We start from the raw sequence: 21701 nt of genomic DNA, 5'->3' as shown, positions 1-21701 counted from the left end.
GACACCGCCGAAAACTCTTCCCTGCACAACCAATTCAGCTCTGAGCACCGTTTGGAGCTCGATTTGTGCAGAGCTATGGTTGGGTCGACATTAGTTGAAGGGGGAAGAATGAGAGAGCTAGCAAGGGTGATTTTAAATTTTCAGATGGCAAAATGGTAATCTCCCCTCCATTTCTCGATCCGAATTTCTATGCAGAAATCAAAAGCACCTCCAACGACAGAATTGGATTTGGCATATTTCCCATATGAACAGTGCGGGCCCGAATGTTATCGGCGGGCTTCAGTAAATTACACCTTGTACCTTGAACAACCAATAAGTCCAAGAAATAAGCCCATTTCTGCTCATATCATGTTTCTTGAATAGGCCCTAATTAAATTGAATCCACAATTTAATATGAGCTTATATTTTATTATTACGAGCAGCCACTACAGAAGTAATATTGACATGCCCATCCAAATCCGAAATTACAAGTAATCAGGTTTTCGTTTTGACTTTTATTTCCCGCGCTTGAGATATAAATGTCCATTAATTAATTAAAGTCTGCTATGTACTTAATTAATTAACATCTTATAAATTCCAATGGTGGACTTAGCATGAAACGCTTATTTATTATTCATAGAGTAATTAAACTCCAACTAGCTAGGTTTCAAATAATAAAACCTTGTTTCGAGCTCCTCTTGAGGACATTATCAAACGAGACTCACCTTGCGCACGTTTCAGTATATAATAGCAATCCTAGCACCGCTAAATATTAATCACCACTACCCAATATATCAGGATTATTGGGTTGCGAAAAACCCGCACTATTTGATAAGCCAAAGTAGTGCATAATCAATAGCATATGCTCAATGCTAATATATATTGATTAAGAAATAAATATTTATCAAGACCTCGTCTTTCAGTAGATAGCATAAAGACATGTCTCGCTGTTAGATCCGTTCAGTGCTGTACCACACTAATGTCATCTTATTTCAGTAAGGCTTAGAAATATGCGGACTGACATTGCAACATTTCACGATAGGTAGTCTAAGCCTATCTGGGTTGTGAAATTCTATTTTTTCTTTGTTCAGAACTGACCGTGTTACCTTAAAGTGGATGTCGCCCACAACCGGTCTACTAAAACAAAGACTTAGACTTTGTTAACATTCTTATACATTTAAATATGTAATAAAACAACCACTAAATGTAAAATATAACAACATTACAATAAAAATAAACTGTTTTATTCATTGGAAAATAAAATAAGAGTTTTTACAGTATTCAATCACTCGAAATGTGATTTCTAGTATACAAAGTCTTGTTTGGATTATACAGGAGATAAGGAGAAGAAAGATCCATACACCGAGTCGATAATAAGTTTAGAAAATGAATATTTGATCCAACCGCGATGAGGCCACAAGAGATCAACTTGGAGGAGAATCCCGGTACAGTCACATGAAGAATCCGGTCGAAGCGCTGCCCACGCCAAGACTAGTGCCTCACTTGTACAAGCGCGTTGCTGTCGACACCATTTGAGCTTCATGTATTTTGATGATCTGTTTTGCCCTCACTTGTAAAATCAATTGATTGAATATAAGGATTTCAAGAAAACAGTAGAATGTTAATCACCCCTTCTGCTCATTCTAAGAAGACTTATTCTTTCTCTAAGTTTCACATACAAAAATAAGTCTCCAATCCATTTAAATTCATTATATGGAACAATGTGAAATGTCCAAAATGTTGAAAAACGGGGAAAGAATGCAGAGATGTCCTAACATTACAAAAATGGTAGGAAGTACTAGTAACTAAAAAGAGCACCACTATTTGAATTTGGAATTTATATTTCTGACACAAATATTAATTATTTTTATTTTTAATTTTTAATTAAATCGAGATCATGGCATTAGAAGTTACATGTTTGACTAGCTATGACGAAGACAGGAAATTAATACTTTAGACCAAATTATATTGTTAATAATTGTATGATATTTTTAATATTAGCATTTGTAGTATTGATAATAGGACTCTTGAGAATAGATAGAAAGAACTGATAGACAACAGCGCCGACAAAGTGGCAGTAGCGACTAGCACCATCATAGCTTGAAGCTTCTATTAATAACACTCTTCCTTAGCTACTAAATATCAACGAGCTCGGATTCTCTGTTGTGCCAAATAACACAACAGATTTTGAAATTTTTATTACAATTGATGAAAGAAAAAGATCTGCATAAAGAAATAATGTAATTGTAAAATTGTTTAGAAATATAACCAGAAAATTATCTATTTCGAAATTTAATTTAGAGACAAAAACGTATGAAAACATAGTAGTATCCTTTAATAATTGGACTTGGATCCTTTACACCACTTGGAGTATCATAGTAATACCTATGTAGTAGTAGTATATTTAATAGTTATATAAAGAGACAATAAAATGGAGTATAAAAGATGAAAAAAGTATTGAATTTTACCCCAAAAAAATATATTATTTTAGTTAGAATGCCCCTAAAAAAATAGGAAACACTTAGAGATGAAATGGATGAAGTATATTTATTTCTTCAGCATATTTATAGCTGATACTATTCCTTTACACAAAAAATAATCCTATTTATTAATGACACAAGTTTTAATAAGAATTAGTAAAATAAGAGAAAAGAGCAGAAAAGATAATCCATCTATCAATATATAAAGGACCAAGAAAAGGTAATCTATATATAAATATATAAAGGACCAGTTTTTTTTACTGCCACCTGGCACTGTTTTTGACGAAAACTGACATTAATTTTCTTTTCTTTTTTTAATAATTTTTACAAGCTTTATAGTAGAATCATTTTAGTTAATTTTTTTAAGCTTATGCTTTGGACCAGTTGCTGCAGATTTTGTAGTTACACTTTTGGTAGGGGGCGCGCGAACATGTAGGGCCAGTTGAAAAGCAAAAAAAAAATCATATTTTGTGTTGCAGACCTATTTTCGCTTTCTCAACCTATTTTTTGTACCTATTTTCTAAACTATGGCACATTATACATCACAATTACACTAATAATTCAATATTTACATGAACCAACAATTACAAATTGAGATTTATGCCTTTTTCTCTTGCCTTTCTCTCTTCCAAACAACCCAACTTGAAATTAAAATTCATTTAGTCTTTGCACAATTTATATTAAATTCAGAATTTGCTCACAACTTCTATTTAAATAGATAGTGCATGTAAACTTTGATTATCCTATGTGGCAGAGCTGCATACCTACTTTGAAAATTTTTATGCAATAAATGGCTCTTAAAATTGGTGCTTTGCCTTTTTTCCAAAGGTGGCAATCATAATCTTGCCTTTCCTATGCAACCTGATACATAAATGGGAAAATATATTTAAACAGGTCAACAATATAAATAGTGAACTATTTTTGTATAAATCGATATTAAAATATGCTTAAATTGTTCTGTAAATTAAAAGCAGAACCAACAATAGGCATGAATTTACTTTCTTTAATATTTTTTTAACTTCTAATTGATTTCTAAAATTGCAATTATTGGATACAATATGAATGATTAAAATCACAAGTTCATTTTTGTTTTCAGAAACCAAATACTAATGATTTGATGCATCTAAATATTGGACTTTATAACCTATTTTTTAGCATAGTGAAATGAAAGACTAATAATGCATCTAAGTGTTATGTTTATTGCTTAATAACCCTAAACCCTAATCAATTGAAAGGCCATGAAATCTATTTTAAATCTGCCTCTAAGACTACTATTGAAGTATGATTAATTATAAGAACTTTAAGTTTTAAACTTGGAATGCCGGCATGGATGATAGAATCAGAAGTTATTTGGTTTGTAATATTAATGAAAGAATATAATACCTTTTGTATCTTTTGATTATTAGTTCCTGTTGTTTGCTTATCATGAAATATAGTTGCTTCAGCTTCCACGCATGCCATGTCACCTGTGGAAGATTGTAATAATTGTGTATCTTGGCTTTTTTATCTGACTGTTTTCTCTCTTCTTTTTGCTGCAGAGAGTGGTTCCTTTTCTAGGTAGAGAGCGGGTCCTTTTTGCTGCAAAAAGTGGCGGCTATTGTGTTCTAATAGGGTTTTAGGATGACTTTTGTTTCACTGATATGCCACATGTATATAACCTAGAAGAATAGGTTAGAAATACAAATAATAAAATTGTCCTGAGTTATATGTCCCTAGAATCTCGGTGGCGTTCCTGTTTAGGATGCATCTCGAAGGAAGCGGGAGCTCCAGGCTTTATGGGCCGATCAAGGAGCTCCTGTCAGAAAATAATCCACCCATTTACAGAGAAGCCAAGGGAGAAGAGATTGTTGCGTGTCGATATGCGAAAGGAATCGAGAAGACTCCTTTAGTGTGGTATTTCAAGCTCAATAAGCCATGATCAGTGAATGAATTGAAGAGCATTGCATGCTGAGATGATCAGCTCAATCATATTCATCATCATCATCTACTATTTGTGTGCCTATTTATTTTCTAGTCTTTATCGAATAAAATGTCTTTCTTTTCATGAATATTTGAATATTACCTAAACTATTTGCTAGTAATGAGAGAAAGAGAGTATAACATTAAACCTAGCATAGTTTTAAAAAAATGAATTTAAAAAGATCATGTAGAAACAACTTTTTTAATAGAGCCAATTTGTAAATGATTTCATTCGCAAGTAGATCTTACATGAGTATTTGTTTTTATTAAAACTTACAAAAACAAAAGGTAGAGGTAGACATGCACAAACCGAACCGGCCCGGCGGTTAACCGCCGGTTCGGGCCCGCCGGTTCATGAACCGGAACCGGAACCGGAACCGGCGGTTTGAACCGTCCGGAGGGTCGGCGGTTAACACGGGCCGGTTCAGGGTCGGCAAATTGTGAACCGTGAACCGGCGGTTCAAAACCGGCGGTTCGGCGGTTTGAACCGCCGGTTCAACCAAATTTAAAAAAAAATTATTTATAAAAATTGATTTTTATATTTAAAATCAATTTTAACAAACAAATGAATACAAGAAATTCGTAATAGCCCATATATATTTGATTGGCTTGCGAATTTATGAAACCATTCTTGGTTGTTTCTCTTTTATAGAAACATCCTTGAATGTTTTATGTTCCACTTTCGATGTGGGACAAAATCATTCTTGGTTGTTTCTCTTTTATAGAGACATCCTTGAATGTTTTATGTTCCACTTTCAATGTGGGACAAACTCATTCTTGGTTGTTTCTATTTTATAGAGACATCTTTGAATGTTTTATGTTCCACTTTCGACGTGGGACAAACTCATTCTTGGTTGTTTCTATTTTATAGAGACATCCTTGAATGTTTTATGTTCCACTTTCGATGTGGGACAAACTCATTCTTGATTGTTTCTATTTTATAGAGACATCCTTGAATGTTTTATGTTCCACTTTCGATGTGGGACAAAATATGTTGAAGTACTTTCTTTTATAACTACATGTTTAGAGCATTTATTCATCTTTTTCCAATGTGGGATACAAAACTTTCTTTTGTCTTCTACTTTTCTTCATGTTTTGTATGATATATATAAACAAAATTATTATTCAAATATATTCTTGATTGATAAAAATAAAGAATTATTGAGAAATATGATTTGTATAAAGAAAATATTTATTTGTATAATTATTATTGTTAGGTTTATACAATTTGTATAAGAATTATTCTTTCAATGGGTATAATATTATTTATTAGTTAACATATACATAAATTTATAAACATAAGCAAATCATTAATGATAAATAACTAATGAATAATAGTTTATGTAATAATATTTATTATTATTACATAAACTATTATGTAATAATAACAAAAGAGAAACATCCAAGAATGATTTTGTCCCACATCGAATGTTGAACATAAAACATTCAAGGATGTCTCTATAAAAGAGAAACAACCAAGAATGATTTGGTCCCACATCGAAAGTGGAACATAAAACATTCAAGGATGTCTCTATAAAAGAGAAACAATCAAGAATGAGTTTGTCCCACATCGAAAGTGGAACATAAAACATTCAAGGATGTCTCTATAAAATAGAAACAACCTAGAATGAGTTTGTCCCACATCGAAAGTGGAACATAAAACATTCAAGGATGTCTCTATAAAATAGAAACAACCAAGAATGAGTTTGTCCCACATCGAAAGTGGAACATAAAACATTCAACGATGTCTCTATAAAATAGAAATAACCAAGAATGAGTTAGTCTCACATCGAAAGTGGAACATAAAACATTCAAGGATGTCTCTATAAAAGAGAAACAACCAAGAATGATTTCGTCCCACATCGAAAGTGGAACATAAAACTTTCAAGGATGTTTCTATAAAAGAGAAACAACCAAGAATGGTTTCTTAAATTCGCAAGCCCATCAAATATATATGGGCTATTACGAATTTCTTGTATTCATTTGTTTGTAAAAATTGATTTTAAATATAAAAATCAATTTTTATAAATAATTTTTTTTTTAATTTCGGTTGAACCGCCGGTTCATGAACCGGAACCGGCGGTTCAGGCAAAAAACCGGCGGTTTTGAACCGCCTGGTGAACCGGCGGTTTTTTGAACCGGAACCGGAACCGCCGGGAGGTAGGCGGGCCGGTTCAGGTTCAACATTTCCTGAACCGTGAACCGCCGGTTAATGAACCGGAACCGGCGGTTCGTGACCCTTGTGCATGCCTAGGTAGAGGTGCCTCTGCCCCACCCCTGCATTATTTATTTATTACTACTACTCCTAGTAGTACTATCTATTTTATATTAATTTTTAATTAATATGAGATGGATGGACTAATCATCAACAAATTTAAGCGTCGATTATATAAAACCCATATACTCCTTTACTTAGAAATACAAACCACAATCTACTTTAGTCCCTTTCCACAAATAAAAGCAATATTCTTTTTTTTCTAAATCTTGCGAGTTATGTAATGAACCAACACAATATACACTATTCCAAATGTGGAATGGTCATACACTAGTAAACTCCAAAATGATCTTCTCGACTAAAATCGTTTTCACTCGAGTACATAATGACTTTTATGATCAATAACTACAAATAAATATCTGCTAATACCTTATTTTGATATGTATATGTGGCGCGAATTTAATTAATCAAATTCTCCCATCAACTGCTAATTGGTTCCATTTATCAGATTGGTAGTTGACTAAATGCACCTTTCATAATCGGTACTTTATTTATATTCATGTTATTTTCTTTATTTTTTATTATGAACAAAACTCGTTATTAAGATATTTAGAGCGTAAATAATTTCATTTTAGTAATATGGTTTGTATGATGGTTCAGCACCTCATCTTGAGGTTAGGGAGGCGATCTTCATTCAGTTATTGTTATAAGAGAGATAATTAGTCTTCATTTTCATTCCTTTTCTTAACATTTTTAATTCAGTTACAACAATATTAATTATAATTATTATTCCTAATATACGAGTTATTTGAAATTAATATTATAATTGATGAAGAAAAAGTGCTGCATAAATAATTACTGTAAATGTAAAATTATTTAGAAATATAGTCATAAATTTAATTTAGAGACAAAAACTTATGAAAACATAATAGTATCCTGTAAAAATTGGACTTGGATTCTTTGAAATTAACAAAAAAAGGAATTAAAAATGTAAATAAAAGGAAAAAGAAAAAGGAAATGTAAAGATAAAAACTTACCTACATTATGTGCTTTGAGAGCTACATTTTCAGCACTGCAAATCCTATATATCGAGTTCTTTGGCACAGTACTATGATTCATTCCGCTACGCTAAGTGAGGTGCTCCTTTTAGGCATTGAATTTTAGAAAATAGTACTATTATTTAATAGTATTATTTAATAGTTGTATAAAGAGAGAATAAAGTGGAGCATGAAAGATTGAAAAAGTATTGATTTTTTTTAAAAAAATTGCATATACTTTTGTTGGAAACCTCCCCCCACCCAAAATAAAAAACCAAATCACTTGAGACAGAAAAATACGAATCACTTGAGATAGAACGGAGGAAGTATATTTATTTATTCTGCATATTCATAATTGATATTATTCGAATTTTACAATATTCTATTCTTTCAATATTTCTTTAGAATAAAAAGTACTATTTTAAAACTTAGTATAGTAGTTATTAATATTGTTTAATATATTAATGTATTTAAAACTTAGTAATATATTGATGTATTCAAAATGGAGCAGGTAATTAGATTATCTCCAACTATTTACACTAAACTCAATCTTATTTTAGTGCAAATGTTACGTCAAATAGTTATTTTACTCCAATCATTTACATTAAATTCAAACTCAAATATTTTTTATCCTACCTTTTCTTATTCACAAAATTTGAAAAAGTAATATAGGTTTGTTTTAATGTAAACCTAAAAATAAATACTATTTTATTTAAAAATCTAAAATGAGATTTAGTTGAAGTAAAATCACCATTTAATACTCCCTTCATCCTATACTACTGCACTTTTCATCTTTACAGTGTAATTTTAAGCATAAGTATTAGTGTAATAAAATTAGCATTTCAAATATAAAGGAACACTTAACTAACTCTAATATTTTAATTAAATATTCTAATTTTTACTTAAAATAAAAATAGTCTAAATAATTCGGAAAAGTACGAAAATAAAAAGTGCAACTAGCATGGGATGGAGGGAATATAACATTTATATTAAAAATAAGTTGAATTTAGTATAAATAGTTGAAGCCATTAATTTTTCGCATCTAACACATATGTGTCCTAATAAAAAAATCCAACCGGTTTTAATTATTCTAGGTTTTCTTATTCAGGAGATTCACTTATTCATGGACAATTTTTGGCAGCTGCAAGCCTGTAATACAATTTAATTGACGCCTTTTCTCTATAACTACTATAATCAAGTATTTAGATTCCTGTTTGATAAATATGTTATATTCAAGAGAAGCGTGCTTCGTCTTAAAGAAGCATATTTATATTTTAATTTTAGCTTTATCGATGTAATCAATGTTCATCAAGCTGATATCCAAGCAGAGGTTCGAATCAAGCGTGGTTCCAACATATTTATATTTATATTTATATTTATATTTATATTTATATTTATAAAAACACCTCCTCTTGTAACGTCATAATATAGTTTTTTGTTTCATTCAAGTTTGAAACTTGAAGTTTAATTAGTCAAATGGTAATGAATGAAATTTATTTAATCACAACACCATTTTCTCTTCATCCAAAATTTAATTGCACATTGAATAGGTCTAACAAAATTTAAAGAAACAATCTTTACACACAAAAAGTTTAAGAGGTCCCACATTCCACTACCTAACTCCATTTATTACACATTCAAACACTTCCTTAAAACTCGTGTCCAGTCAAAGAGTGACAATTAATCTGGGACGGAAGGATTAATTTCTTAAACTCCGTGCGAAAAGTTCCGCCTGAACTATCAGGGAATGGAGGGGGTACTTTTAAGCAAAATGTAGTAAACATATCCCCTATCAATATGATTTTCTGTGTCAGCCACTTCTCAGGAGCGGGCCCATGTGAAGACTATCTTGGGCAAGAGAAGAAGACCAGAATGAGCCCTTGATAGGGCGAAGTACCAGTGCGAGTGGGAGAAAGGATGAGAAGGATGGCGACGAGTGCACAAATGCGATGATGAAGACACATGTGATTGAGAATAGGGGGATGTAGGATGCAATCATGCAATAGATTATTGAGAAGCATCGCGTGCACGGGCACATGCACTACACTTGATAATTTTGCAACTGAAAGATTTTTTTTCAAAACAAATTTCCTTTGGTTTTAATTTTTTTTCAAGATTCAAATGTTGTAGCCTTATTTTTACAAATAAAAAACTATTAAAAAACTAATAACTTTTCCATGAATTTTTATTTTTACACTTACAGACTACTTGTATGCACAACCTAAATGATCATTATTCTCCAATTTCTCCGTATACATTTAAATCAATCGTTTTATCTTTCAAATTCGCCCCGTTCACATGGATCAATATGATTTTTGTAATTTCTCCTTGGAACTAATGTTGCCCCCAATGAGTTCGTCTTATCAATATATATGGAATATAACTACAAATATAGTATTTGTTGGATATCGGTGGTGCAAACCCGAACTCCACATTAGTATGATATTTTCCGCTTTGGGCAAAGCCCTCTCGGTTTTGCTCTTGGGGTACTCCCCAAAAGGCCCCCATTTATATGCTTGCAACTCTTGTCCATTCTCCGATGTGAGATATGGTTTGCTTCACCACAATCTTCCCCTCAAACCAAGACCACCAGACCAAGACCACATGTCTGTGCCCCATGTTACAGGTCACCACAGGTCTTCGTCGAGCTCACGCAGAGACATCGGAGAACTTGCAAGCGCAATCAACCAAACTCCGAGCCACACAGGCCCAGCCCCTGAACCAGGGCTCTGATACCATGTGTTACTGATTTTATATTTTGGGCTGGTTTTATATTTTGCCCATGTGTTACTGATTTGGGATTGGCCCAATACTTATGCCTTCCACTCCAGATGCAGCCACGTGTACTCCCTCTCGGATCATGGCTCTCAGCCGTTGGATGGTAGAGTGTGCTTGTTATGTGTGTGTCACGACCGTTTTTTCTAAGGATAGAAAACACGGTTGATCGCGACTAATGGGGGAATTAAGAAGCGGGGAAGAAGGGGGAAAAACAATCAAGGGGTACGACATGTAGATCAAAAGGCGAAAATTCCATTATCAAATCAAAGTTTCAAATCCCGAAAGTACATAACGTGAATGACATAGTTTGACAATTCAAAGGAAATAAAAGAAATTCTTAAAACGTAGAGTAGCGGAAGCAATTGAGAGTTTGGCTACTACTATGTATGAAGACACAATAGTAACCGGAACAGTTATTGAATACAATTCCGGAATCATTGCTCAACATCCTCCGCCTCCCGTCCTCGCTCAACCTGCACATAGGGAAAACATATGCAGGGGCTGAGTACTTGATGCACCCAGTGAACTCATGCCCGAAATACATTTATCGATAGAATTATGTCAGCCATTATTGAGTGAAACCCGGGTTTTTCTTTAAAAGGCCGAGAAACACTAAAATCATTCCTTTTAAAAAAATAGTGTCCGCGCGGACAATCGTCATCCTCCATCATATACCATATCTGAACCATCATGTGAAACAAGAATGTGGCCACAACTCGATCACTGGACCGGCCGACCTAAGGGACGGCTCACGATCCCCATCAGTGCACTAGCCTAAGTAGGGCTTGGACCATAGTTAGACCCGAATTCGTTAACCATCAAAGTCTAGTAGAACATTATTCTAGTAGACAATCAGATAGGCAATTCAAAACATAAAGTACGACATGACATAATATTTAAACCACCCTTATCTCACTATAAACATATCAATTGCAATTAAAGAGTTTAAGTAATAAAGCCCACCTCAAAAGCTTAGAGTTTTCCTTATGTAGCTTCTCGTTCCGACTTTTAGAGGCCGTGCGAACCACCTTTTCGGAAAATACATAAAGTACACATCAATCTCGGTAACGAAGACATTTAGAATGAATGCACTCTAATTAGAATCTTTTATTTCTCTTTCTCGGTTTTCGTGCATTTTCGGTTATTCGGCGGCCGCTCAAGGCGTCGCGTGCGACGCCGGTCGGCCGCTTACGCTCGTTCTTTCCTCCGTTGGTTCCTCGTATTTTCCGTGACGTCGAAAATAATTTCATGCTTATGGTAAATTATTCATTCTTCAAACGTTTCGAGCTTTAATTGAATAATTTCCCGCGATTTAAATTAATTGACGGCCGAAAAGATATATTTACTTAGCCCACCTTATTCCTCCAAAAAAAATTGGTGAGGCCCAACTAAAAAGAGAAAAAAAAACATGGCCCAATCTTATCTCAATATCTCCTCTCCCCCTCTCTCTCTGTCTCTCTCTCTTCGACTGAAACCACGAGCAGCCGCCGCCGCTCGTCGCCGGGAGGGCTGCTGCCCGTCGGAAGCTGCTGTCGCCGCCGGGGAGGTCGCGAAGCCATGCTGCCTCGGTTCGCCGCCGTCGCAGGGCCGCAGGGAAGAAGCTATTGTCGCCGTTCACCCGCCATCGCCTCCTGCTCCAGCGCCGCTGCTGTCTCGCCGGGGAGAGGAACGTCGCGGTCGTCGCCGTGGGAGGTCCAGCCTCCGGGACATCGTCGGCACCGGGAGAGTCAAGCGCGGCATGTCCGCCGCTGCCCGTCGCCGACGGTGACTTCTTCTCGTTCGAAACTACCCCGAATGACCCCGAATCAACCCGCAACACGCATTTTCATTATAAAGTTAAGTTCTTTCGTAGTTTCGGTTACGTACGACGATCGTTTGATTGATTCTTAGTTGATGTTATTTGGTTGGGTTATGGAATACGAAGGTGTAAAAACATATATGCAAGGCTATAATAATCTCATGCTTGGTGATAGGAAAGAATTATACCTCCAAAAATGGTTGAATTTGGTAGAAGAAACACAAAAGATGGTAGCCAAAACTTCCTCCCTTCCTCTCGGCAATCTCCCTCTCGGCTCCCCTCACTTTTTTTTCTTTGTTTTATTTGTTGTATAATGTGAAGTGTCCGAGAATGGATTAAAGAGGAGTGGTGGTGGCTCTTGGATGGTAGCATTGATGAGGAAGATGGAGAGGTGGAGAAAATGGAGAGTCTCCTCTTTGAGAAGGAATCCGTCGGCCATAAGGAGAAAGAAAAGAAGAAGAAGAGAAGGGGGGAGTTGGGCTTGGTCCACTTTAAATTCATGCTTGGGCTTCAATAATTTATTTTGGTTTGGGATCAATTTAATTGGAAGCCCAAGTTAGAAATAATATCATTATTTGATGGATTAAAAGAGTAATTAGGATCCAAGTTATTTTTTAATTAATTGGACTCTAATTTATTTTGAAAAACCCAAAATAAGTTTGAACCATTTCTCGATTTATGCGTGTCATCCTTGCGCAGGGCCCATGCTAATCTTCTCTGTATCGTTCCAATTTTATCGGATGTCCCCGAAGGGACGAAAAACCCAAAATAAGTTCATACTTTATATTTTCGTATTTTCCTTTGATAATTAAAATTCACGGGTCTTTATTAATTTTGGTTATCTCGTTCTTCACAACCAAAAAAAAAATCAAAGTATGTTTATCGGCACAACTTATATTTGGTGTTGTCCCAAATATAATCCCTTCAACCATTCCTCGATTTACGCATGTCGTCTTCCAAACAAAAATATTCATCTCCACATATTTCATTCGTCTTGCTAAATATAGCAATATCGTCGTCATTCTTTCAACGAGACCTTCAACATGTATCTCAATGTTCATAAAAAAAGGACGTTCCAAAAAAATCACATCATCACATAGAAACCATACTATTTTCCAAAGCACATTTAACGAGAAACATAGCATGCATAAATATTTTATATTAATTATTTCATGACATGCTTTAATTTAGTACTTTAAAAGTACGGGCGTTACATTCTTTCTACCCACCTTAACAGAAATTTCGTCCCGAAATTTACTCATTTCTAACGAACAACTCCGGGTATTTCTCTTTCATTTTATCCTCGAGTTCCCAAGTAGCCTCCTCGTGGCCATGGTGTTTCCAAAGTACTTTCACGGACGCGATCGATTTATTCCTCAATTCTTGCACTTTCCTGTCCAGAATAGCTTCGGGTTTCTCCTCATAACTCAAGTCGGGATTCAATATCATTTCCTCTTGATGAACCACGTGTTTGGGATCGAACACATACTTTCGTAATTGTGACACATGGAAAACATTATGCACAGTCCCAAAACTCGGCGGTAATGCCAACCTATACGCTACGGGTCCCACCTTCTCAAGGATTTCATAAGGCCCTACGTATCGTGGCTTCAATTTCCCCTTTACACCAAACCTCGTTACCCCCTTCGACGGAGATACCTTCAAGAACACCTTATCTCCCGTATTGAACTGTAAATCTGTACGCCGGACATCAGCATACGACTTCTGTCGGTCTTGAGCTTCTTTTATCTTTTGTCGAATTTATCGCACGACCTCAATCATCTCTTCGACCGAATCTAGCCCGAGTATTTTTCTTTCACCAACCTCATCCCAGTAGAGCGGTGATCTACACTTCCTCCCATACAATGCTTCATATGGGGCCATATTTATTATCGCCTGGAAACTGTTGTTATAGGCAAACTCGATCAACGGTAGTACAACTTCCCAATTTTCTGCTCTGTCAAGAACCACGGTTCTCAACATATCCTCGAGAGTTTGAATCGTTCTCTCAGACTGTCCATCGGTTTGTGGATGGAAAGCAGTACTAAAATTCAGTCGTGTACCAAGCTCTCGTTGCAGACTTATCCAAAACCTTGAAGTGAACCTTGTATCTCGGTCTGACGTGATTGTTACTGGCACCCCATGTAGCAGAATGATTTATTTCACATAAATCCGGGCCAGTTTGTCGGATCCATGAGTTATAGGGATAGGTATAAAATGCACACTCTTGGTGAGGCCGTCTATGATTACCCAAATGGTTGTATTCCCTTGCCGGGTCTTCGGTAAACCTGTCACAAAATCCATGGCGATATGTTCCCATTTTCACTCCGGGATTTCCAACGGTTGCAGCTTCCCATAAGGTTGTTGATGTAAAGCTTTTACTTGTTGACACGCCAAATATCTTTCCACAAACGAAGCTATGTCCCTCTTCATTCCATCCCACCAGAATGATCCCTTCAAGTCCTGGTACATCTTCGTACTTCCAGGATGAGCGGTGTATGGAGTCTCGTGTGCCTCGATCAAAATTTCATTTCGAAGTCCTTCGTCGTTCGGCACACATAGTCTCCTCTCGTAGGTGAGAGCATTATCAGCCTCCTCTCGAAATTTCTCTTGCTCGCCTTTCCTCACCTTCAGTCGAACCTTCTCCAAATTTTCATCATTTCGTTGACCTTATCTTATCCTTGTTCTCAGATCGGGTGCAATTACTAAGGTGGCAATCTTTCCTTTTACGGTCTCCGGAGTTCTTACTACTTCCAATCGCATCTTGCTGAATTCGCGAATCAACTCTTCTTCTTGAGTGAGAAAGGTAGCCAACTGTGGTTGGGCTTTCCGGCTGAGTGCATTTGCTACTATATTTGCTTTGCCCGGATGATAGTTAATGCCACAGTCATAATCCTTGACCAATTCAAGCCATCTGCGTTGTCTCATGTTCAAGTCTTTCTGCTCAAAGAAGTATTTCAGACTCTTGTGGTCGGTAAAAATCTCACACCGAACTCCATAGAGATGGTGCCTCCAAATCTTCAATGCATGCACCACGGCTGCTAATTCCAAGTCATGGGTAGGGTAGTTTAACTCGTGTGGCCTCAATTGACGCGAACCATAGGCAATCACCTTACCGTTCTGCATCAAAACACACCCCAGTCCAACCTTCGACGCATCAGTGTAAACCACATAGTCTACCCCTGGTTCCGGCATGGCTAGAATAGGTACGGTGGTCAACTTCTCTTTCAACAATTGGAAACTAGCCTCACACTCCGGTGTCCAATCGACCTTGGTCCCCTTCTTTAGTTGTTGAGTCATCGGCCTTGCGATTTTAGAAAATCCTTCAATAAATCTCCGGTAGTATCCTGCCAGTCCAAGGAAACTCCGAATCTCGTTTGGGGTTTTTGGCGCCTTCCACTGTTGTACGGCCTCCACCTTTGCGGGGTCAACTCGAATCCCTTCGGCCATCACAATATGCCCTAGAAAATTCACATCCTTTAGCCAGAAATCACACTTACTGAACTTGGCGTACAACTTCTCCGTTCTTAGTGTTTCCAACGTGATCCTTAGGTGCTCCTCATGTTCTTTTTCGTTCTTCGAGTAAACCAGTATATCATCTATGAACACCAGGACGAACTTGTCCAAGTATGGATGGAATACTCGATTCATTAAGTCCATAAATATTGCAGGTGCATTTGTCAGTCCAAACGGCATTATTACAAACTCATAATGCCCATACCTTGTTCGGAATGCCGTTTTGGGTATGTCCTCCCTTCGTACCCTCAGCTGGTGATATCCCGACCTTAAATCCATTTTTGCCCTGAGTTGGTCAAACAGGTCATCTATTCTCGGCAGAGGATACTTGTTCTTGAGAGTTAATTTGTTCAATTCCCGGTAGTCTATGCACATTCTCAGTGTTCCATCTTTCTTCTTCACAAACAGCACAGGTGCTCCCCATGGCGATACGCTGGGTCTGATAAAACCCAAGTCCAACAGTTCTTGTAGCTGGATTTTGAGTTCTTCTAACTCTTTCGGTGCCATCTTATAAGGTGCCTTCGATACTGGTGTGGCTCCTGGTTCCAGATCGATGGTAAACTCCAATTGTCGATCAGGCGGAGGGCTTGACAATGCGTCGGGAAACACGTTGGGAAACTCACGTACTACCGCCACATCTTCAACTTTTCTTTCTTTCTTGTCATGTCCTTGTACATAAACGAGATAGGCAGGACGCCCCTTTGTAATCATCGTATTTGCTTGAAGTGTCGATATCACACAAGTCCGCTGATTCATCGAAATCCCGTGGAAAGTAGAGGGCTCCTTCCCCGGGGTTTGTAACGAGATTTGTCTCTCTTGGCATCGAATAGTGGCATAGTTTTCAGTTAGCCAGTCCATCCCCAGAATAATGTCAACGTTTTCCATTGGCATAACATGTAGGTTGTGAGCCACTAAGCTAAGTTCTCCCACCATAAATTCTATGTTCGAGCAAGATTGTGAAAGTTCTATAAGGCCTCCTATTGGTGAGTTCACGTTCATCTTATGTTCAAGTTCATCGACAGGAAGTCTTAAAGCATTTACGCAGGAGTGCGACGCACCCGTATCAAACAGAACAGCAACAGGCATGTCAAGTAGCGTTCCCATACCTTCCAGATTATCTTGTTTTGGATCTCCCTGTGGGGCTTTAGCTTGCTTGCGTCCCAAGGCATAGGCCCTAGCTTGAGTGGGATATGGTTGGCGACGCTGCTGCGGCTGCTGAGGTGGTGTGGGATTCTCTCGAGGCCCATTCGATGTTCCCCCAACTCCAGTGTTATTGTTGCTCGAGCACTCTTTGGCGAAGTGTCCAACTCTACCACACTTGTAGCACATGTTTGTCCCGACTCTGCACTCCCCCATGTGGGTCTTCTGGCACTTGGCGCAGGGAGGTGCTCTCTGACGGAAATCTCCACTTTGGTATGGAGCAGCTTGCTTTCCTTTGCCCCGAGCAGAGTTTGGGTACCCTGGAACCTCTTGTTGTCAAAGGGTTCGCGGTTCCCGTCCCACTTCCTCTTATCTCGGAAATTCTGCTGTGGGGTCGGTGGTGTGGGTGTAACTGTCTTTTCCCATGGCATCGCTTCCTACACGTCCAATGCACGAGACAATGACTCGGCATACGAGAGTCTTCCACGGCATGCTAGAGCCATTCTTATTTCGTGCCTCAGACCGGCACAAAACTTCTCTGACATTTTCTCGTCAGTATTCACCTGCTCCGGTGCGTATCGTGACATGTCGCATAGGGCACGGTCATATTCAGTCACTGTCATCCGCCCCAGCTTCAGATTGTAGAACTCGGCCTCCTTAGCCTTGCGGTAACTCCTCGGGATATACTTATCATAGAGTTCCTCCTTAAAGTCTTCCCAAGTTAGGGCGTCCAGTTGTTCCTGCGACATCATTCGCTGCTTGGTCTCCCACCAAAATTCCGCGGACCCCGTGAGCTGGTAGGTCACGCACGATAGGCGCTCCTGATCGGTGCACCTTAGGAACTTGAAGATACGTTCTATGGCCAGAATCCAGGTCTCAGCCTTGGCCGGATCTCCCATTCCATCGAAAACGGGAGGACGTTCCTTCCGAAACTCCTTCTCAATGTTTCGTTCCGGCTGTGGTGGTGGTGGAGGTGGTGGTGGTGGTTGTCCTTCAGGGCCCACACTACTTTGGGTCTCGTTGCTTGCCTCATTCTCGTGATGAACGGCTGCACGTCGGGGATGCATTCTGTTCAACACATGCGTTAGTACCAAAAGTCCGATTTTACCATCACCACACCACACCACACAACCTTTCCAAAAGTGATTTCACAAACTTTCCCACACATAACAAGGTAAAACGAACACAACGACAAAACAACGGAAACTTTATTAACTTAAAACAAAACAGTACGTGTTTCCACAAGGTCTTTGCAACAAGGAAAACCAAAACTTCAAAGAAAACATTACATCGTTCGCCAAAACAAAACATTCTAAGCTAGCAAAACAGAAAAAGGAACACTACTCCTCGGGAGCTCTCTCATAATTCGCCCCTTCCTCACTTTAAACCTCAACCTCCCTTCCAAGGGGCTCTTCTTCGGGGTCATCCTCATCCTCCATGGGATCCTCCTCGTCTTCAAGGGGTTCTTCCTCCTCTTCCTCATCGTTCTCCCTCACATAAGTAGTGACGTCGATATGCTTATCGACCACAAGAACTTCCGTCGCGGAAGGTGCGGAGGTGCGCATCCCAAGTCTCCTCCTCTTGGGGAAGTTTGGTTGCGGCGTCTCACCCTCGTACCGACCCCCGCTGTAGGGGCTGCGACTCGATGAGGATGCCTCCCTCCTAGGTGGAGCATACGGTGGCGGTCCGTCACGAGCATCGACCAGGGCTTCCAAGAGGACCTTCACAAAACCATGTATGTCTCCTTGCACACTATAGTCAGGGAGCTTATGCCAAATGTATGGCCACGAAGCCTCGTCGGCCCACCTATTCCAAGGTGCCGGTAATCCATCAATCAATCTCTTAATGCCTTCATAGTGCCTCACTCCACACCCATGAGCATCCCGCCATAGTGCCAGGTAGTCGGCAACATAAGACATCAAAGGGGCCCTCTCGTCCCTCTCGAACCCGCGATACCGTTCCACCGCCCGCAGTCCATTCTTGACGTACCTTCCTCTTAGCGGTGCGTGGATCATGATCACCATCTACATGAAAGTAAGTTCCCTTAGCAACCAGTCGCAGAAAAGAATAAAGCAAGGTAGAGAAAGAAAAAATGCGTAGAGAATGTCATACGTGCTACCGTGCATATACCTGTCGATTTCCATAAGGAAAAGTCATAACAATTCTTTTCTCCCCTTTTCATCTAAGGATAGATGTTGCATATTTTATAAACATAGCAATCTACAATTTCATCGATCTTTCGATCTAGCGTTAGTCGCGCTTCACAAGGTTGTCCTTATCTCGTCATCTCATCATCCCTTGGAATTCATGCCCCATTCGTTCCATCAATACTTGTATCGTCATCAACGAAGAAATTCGTATGAACGACTAGCCTACACCAAAGGCTGTTGAAGTCTACTTCTCAAACATTCCCATTCGTTATCACTTCCAATATGTCTCGTTCAAACTTTTACCTTCTTTCTTGTTGAGCGCGGTGAAACGGAGTGTTGAGCCTTAAATGGATACTCTTTTAGTCTAGCAAAACGAGTCTAGACTAGATTGAATAAACGACTCTCGGTCCAGAGCGGAAGGAAAAAAATCACTCTTATACCATTCTGTCACGACCGCTTTTTCTAAGGATAGAAAACACGGTTGATCGCGACTAATGGGGGAATTAAGAAGCGGGGAAGAAGGGGGAAAAACAATCAAGGGGTACGACATGTAGATCAAAAGGCGAAAATTCCATTATCAAATCAAAGTTTCAAATCCCGAAAGTACATAACGTGAATGACATAGTTTGACAATTCAAAGGAAATAAAAGAAATTCTTAAAACGTAGAGTAGCGGAAGCAATTGAGAGTTTGGCTACTACTATGTATGAAGACACAATAGTAACCGGAACAGTTATTGAATACAATTCCGGAATCATTGCTCAACATCCCCCGCCTCCCGTCCTCGCTCAACCTGCACATAGGGAAAACATATGCAGGGGCTGAGTACTTGATACACCCAGTGAACTCATGCCCGAAATACATTTATCGATAGAATTATGTCAGCCATTATTGAGTGAAACCCGGGTTTTTCTTTAAAAGGCCGAGAAACACTAAAATCATTCCTTTAAAAAAAATAGTGTCCGCGCGGACAATCGTCATCCTCCATCATATACCATATCTGAACCATCATGTAAAACGAGAATGTGGCCACAAACTCGATCACTGGACCGGCCGACCTAAGGGACGACTCACGATCCCCATCAGTGCACTAGCCTAAGTAGGGCTTGGACCCTAGTTAGACCCGAATTCGTTAACCATCAAAGTCTAGTAGAACATTATTCTAGTAGACAATCAGATAGGCAATTCAAAACATAAAGTACGACATGACATAATATTTAAACCACCCTTATCTCACCATAAACATATCAATTGCAATTAAAGAGTTTAAGTAATAAAGCCCACCTCAAAAGCTTAGAGTTTTCCTTAAGTAGCTTCTCGTTCCAACTTTTAACGGCCGTGCGAACCACCTTTTCGGAAAATACATAAAGACACATCAATCTCGGTAACGAAGACATTTAGAATGCATGCACTCTAATTAGAATCTTTTATTTCTCTTTCTCGGTTTTTGTGCATTTTCAGTTATTCGGCGGCCGCGCAAGGCGTCGCGTGCGACGCCGGTCGGCTGCTTATGCTCGTTCTTTCCTCTGTTGGTTCCTCGTATTTTCCGTGACGTCGAAAATAATTTCATGCTTAGGGTAAATTATTCATTCTTCAAACGTTCCAAGCTTTAATTAAATAATTTCCCGCGATTTAAATTAATTGACGGCCCAAAAGATATATTTACTTAGCCCACCTTATTCATCCAAAAAAATTTGGTGAGGCCCAACTAAAAAGAGAAAAAAAAACATTGCCCAATCTTATCTCACTCTCTATCTCCTCTCCCTCTCTCTCTCCGTCTCTCTTTCTTCGACTGAAACCACGAGCAGCCGCCGCCGCTCGTCGCCGGAAGGGCTGCTGCCCGTCCAAAGCTCCTATCGCCGCCGGGGAGGTCGCGAAGCCGTGCTGCCTCTGTTCGCCGCCGTCGCAGGGCCGCAGGGAAGAAGCTGCTGTCGCCGTTCACCCGCCGTCGCCGCCTGCTCCAGCGCCGCTGCTGTCTCGCCGGGGAGAGGAACGTCGCGGTCGTCGCCGTGGGAGATCCAGCCTCCGGGACGTCATCGGCACCGGGAGAGTCGAGCGCGGCATGTTCGCCGCTGCCTGTCGTCGGTGGTGATTTCTTCTCGTTCGAAACTACCCCGAATGACCCCGAATCAACCCGCAACACGCGTTTTCATTATAAAGTTAAGTTCTTTCGTAGTTTCGATTAAGTACAACGATCGTTTGGTTGATTCTTAGTTGATGTTATTTGGTTGGGTTATAGAATACGAAAGTGTAAAAACAAATATGCAACGCTATAATAAATGGTTGAATTTGGTAGAAGAAACACAAAAGATGGTTACAGTGTGTGAGTCTTCTGATTCTCAATCTTATTCTACACTCTTCACTCTCTCTCTCTGGATATTTTTCTCTCTCTCAGAGTTCTTCACTCCTCTTCTTCTTCCCTTCTTCTCCGACGTTTCTCTGGTGATTCTGTGTGGTCTTGCACAGTTAAAAGTGCTTCAGATCTTGCTACAGTAATAGATGAGCTAACCACTTCTGTTGCTGGTGTTGGGTGGGAACTAGGGTTTCCTGTTTAGAGTGTTTCTGTGCGAGGTTGTTCTCGAACGGTGTAGATTTGGGTGTAGGAGTCAGTTAGGCTTGGAATCTGGAGTGTGAGGTTAATCACCGGTAG

General features: G+C 38.9%; 2 protein-coding genes and 1 non-coding gene across 3 annotated transcripts; all 3 read right to left on the bottom strand.

The window, feature by feature from the left end:
* Window positions 1–12899: 12899 nt before the first annotated feature.
* LOC121775612 lies at window positions 12900–13002 on the bottom strand. Its single transcript, XR_006045164.1, has one exon. It is a non-coding gene; the product is annotated as a U6 spliceosomal RNA (small nuclear RNA).
* A 3676-nt stretch (window positions 13003–16678) lies between these two features.
* LOC121774460 (serine/arginine-rich splicing factor RSZ22-like) lies at window positions 16679–17118 on the bottom strand. Its single transcript, XM_042171332.1, has 2 exons — window positions 16869–17118; window positions 16679–16761 (listed from the first exon to the last, which is right to left on the bottom strand). Exons 1-2 carry the CDS (start codon window positions 17116–17118, stop codon window positions 16679–16681), a joined length of 333 nt encoding a protein of 110 aa, XP_042027266.1.
* Window positions 17119–17339: 221 nt separating this feature from the next.
* On the bottom strand, window positions 17340–17969 carry LOC121774459. The gene has a single exon (XM_042171331.1). The coding sequence runs from the start codon at window positions 17967–17969 to the stop codon at window positions 17340–17342; it is 630 nt and encodes a 209-aa protein (XP_042027265.1).
* Between the last annotated feature and the right edge of the window lie 3732 nt (window positions 17970–21701).

The sequence above is a fragment of the Salvia splendens genome, chromosome 17 (genome assembly GCF_004379255.2).
Source record: "Salvia splendens isolate huo1 chromosome 17, SspV2, whole genome shotgun sequence".
NCBI lineage: Eukaryota > Viridiplantae > Streptophyta > Magnoliopsida > Lamiales > Lamiaceae > Salvia > Salvia splendens.
This window is presented reverse-complemented; position numbering and strand designations above follow the sequence as displayed.

Bases quoted from the DNA above. Each gene is read 5' to 3' on its own strand.
- LOC121774460 (XM_042171332.1), bottom strand. From the start codon at position 17,118: ATGGGGGAGTGCAGAGTCGGGACAAACATGTGCTACAAGTGTGGTAGA. The intron at 16,762-16,868 runs GTATGGGAACGC...CTTGAACATAAG, and splicing joins AAAACAAGATAATCTGGAAG to ATGAACGTGAACTCACCAAT.
- LOC121774459 (XM_042171331.1), bottom strand. From the start codon at position 17,969: ATGCATCCCCGACGTGCAGCCGTTCATCACGAGAATGAGGCAAGCAAC.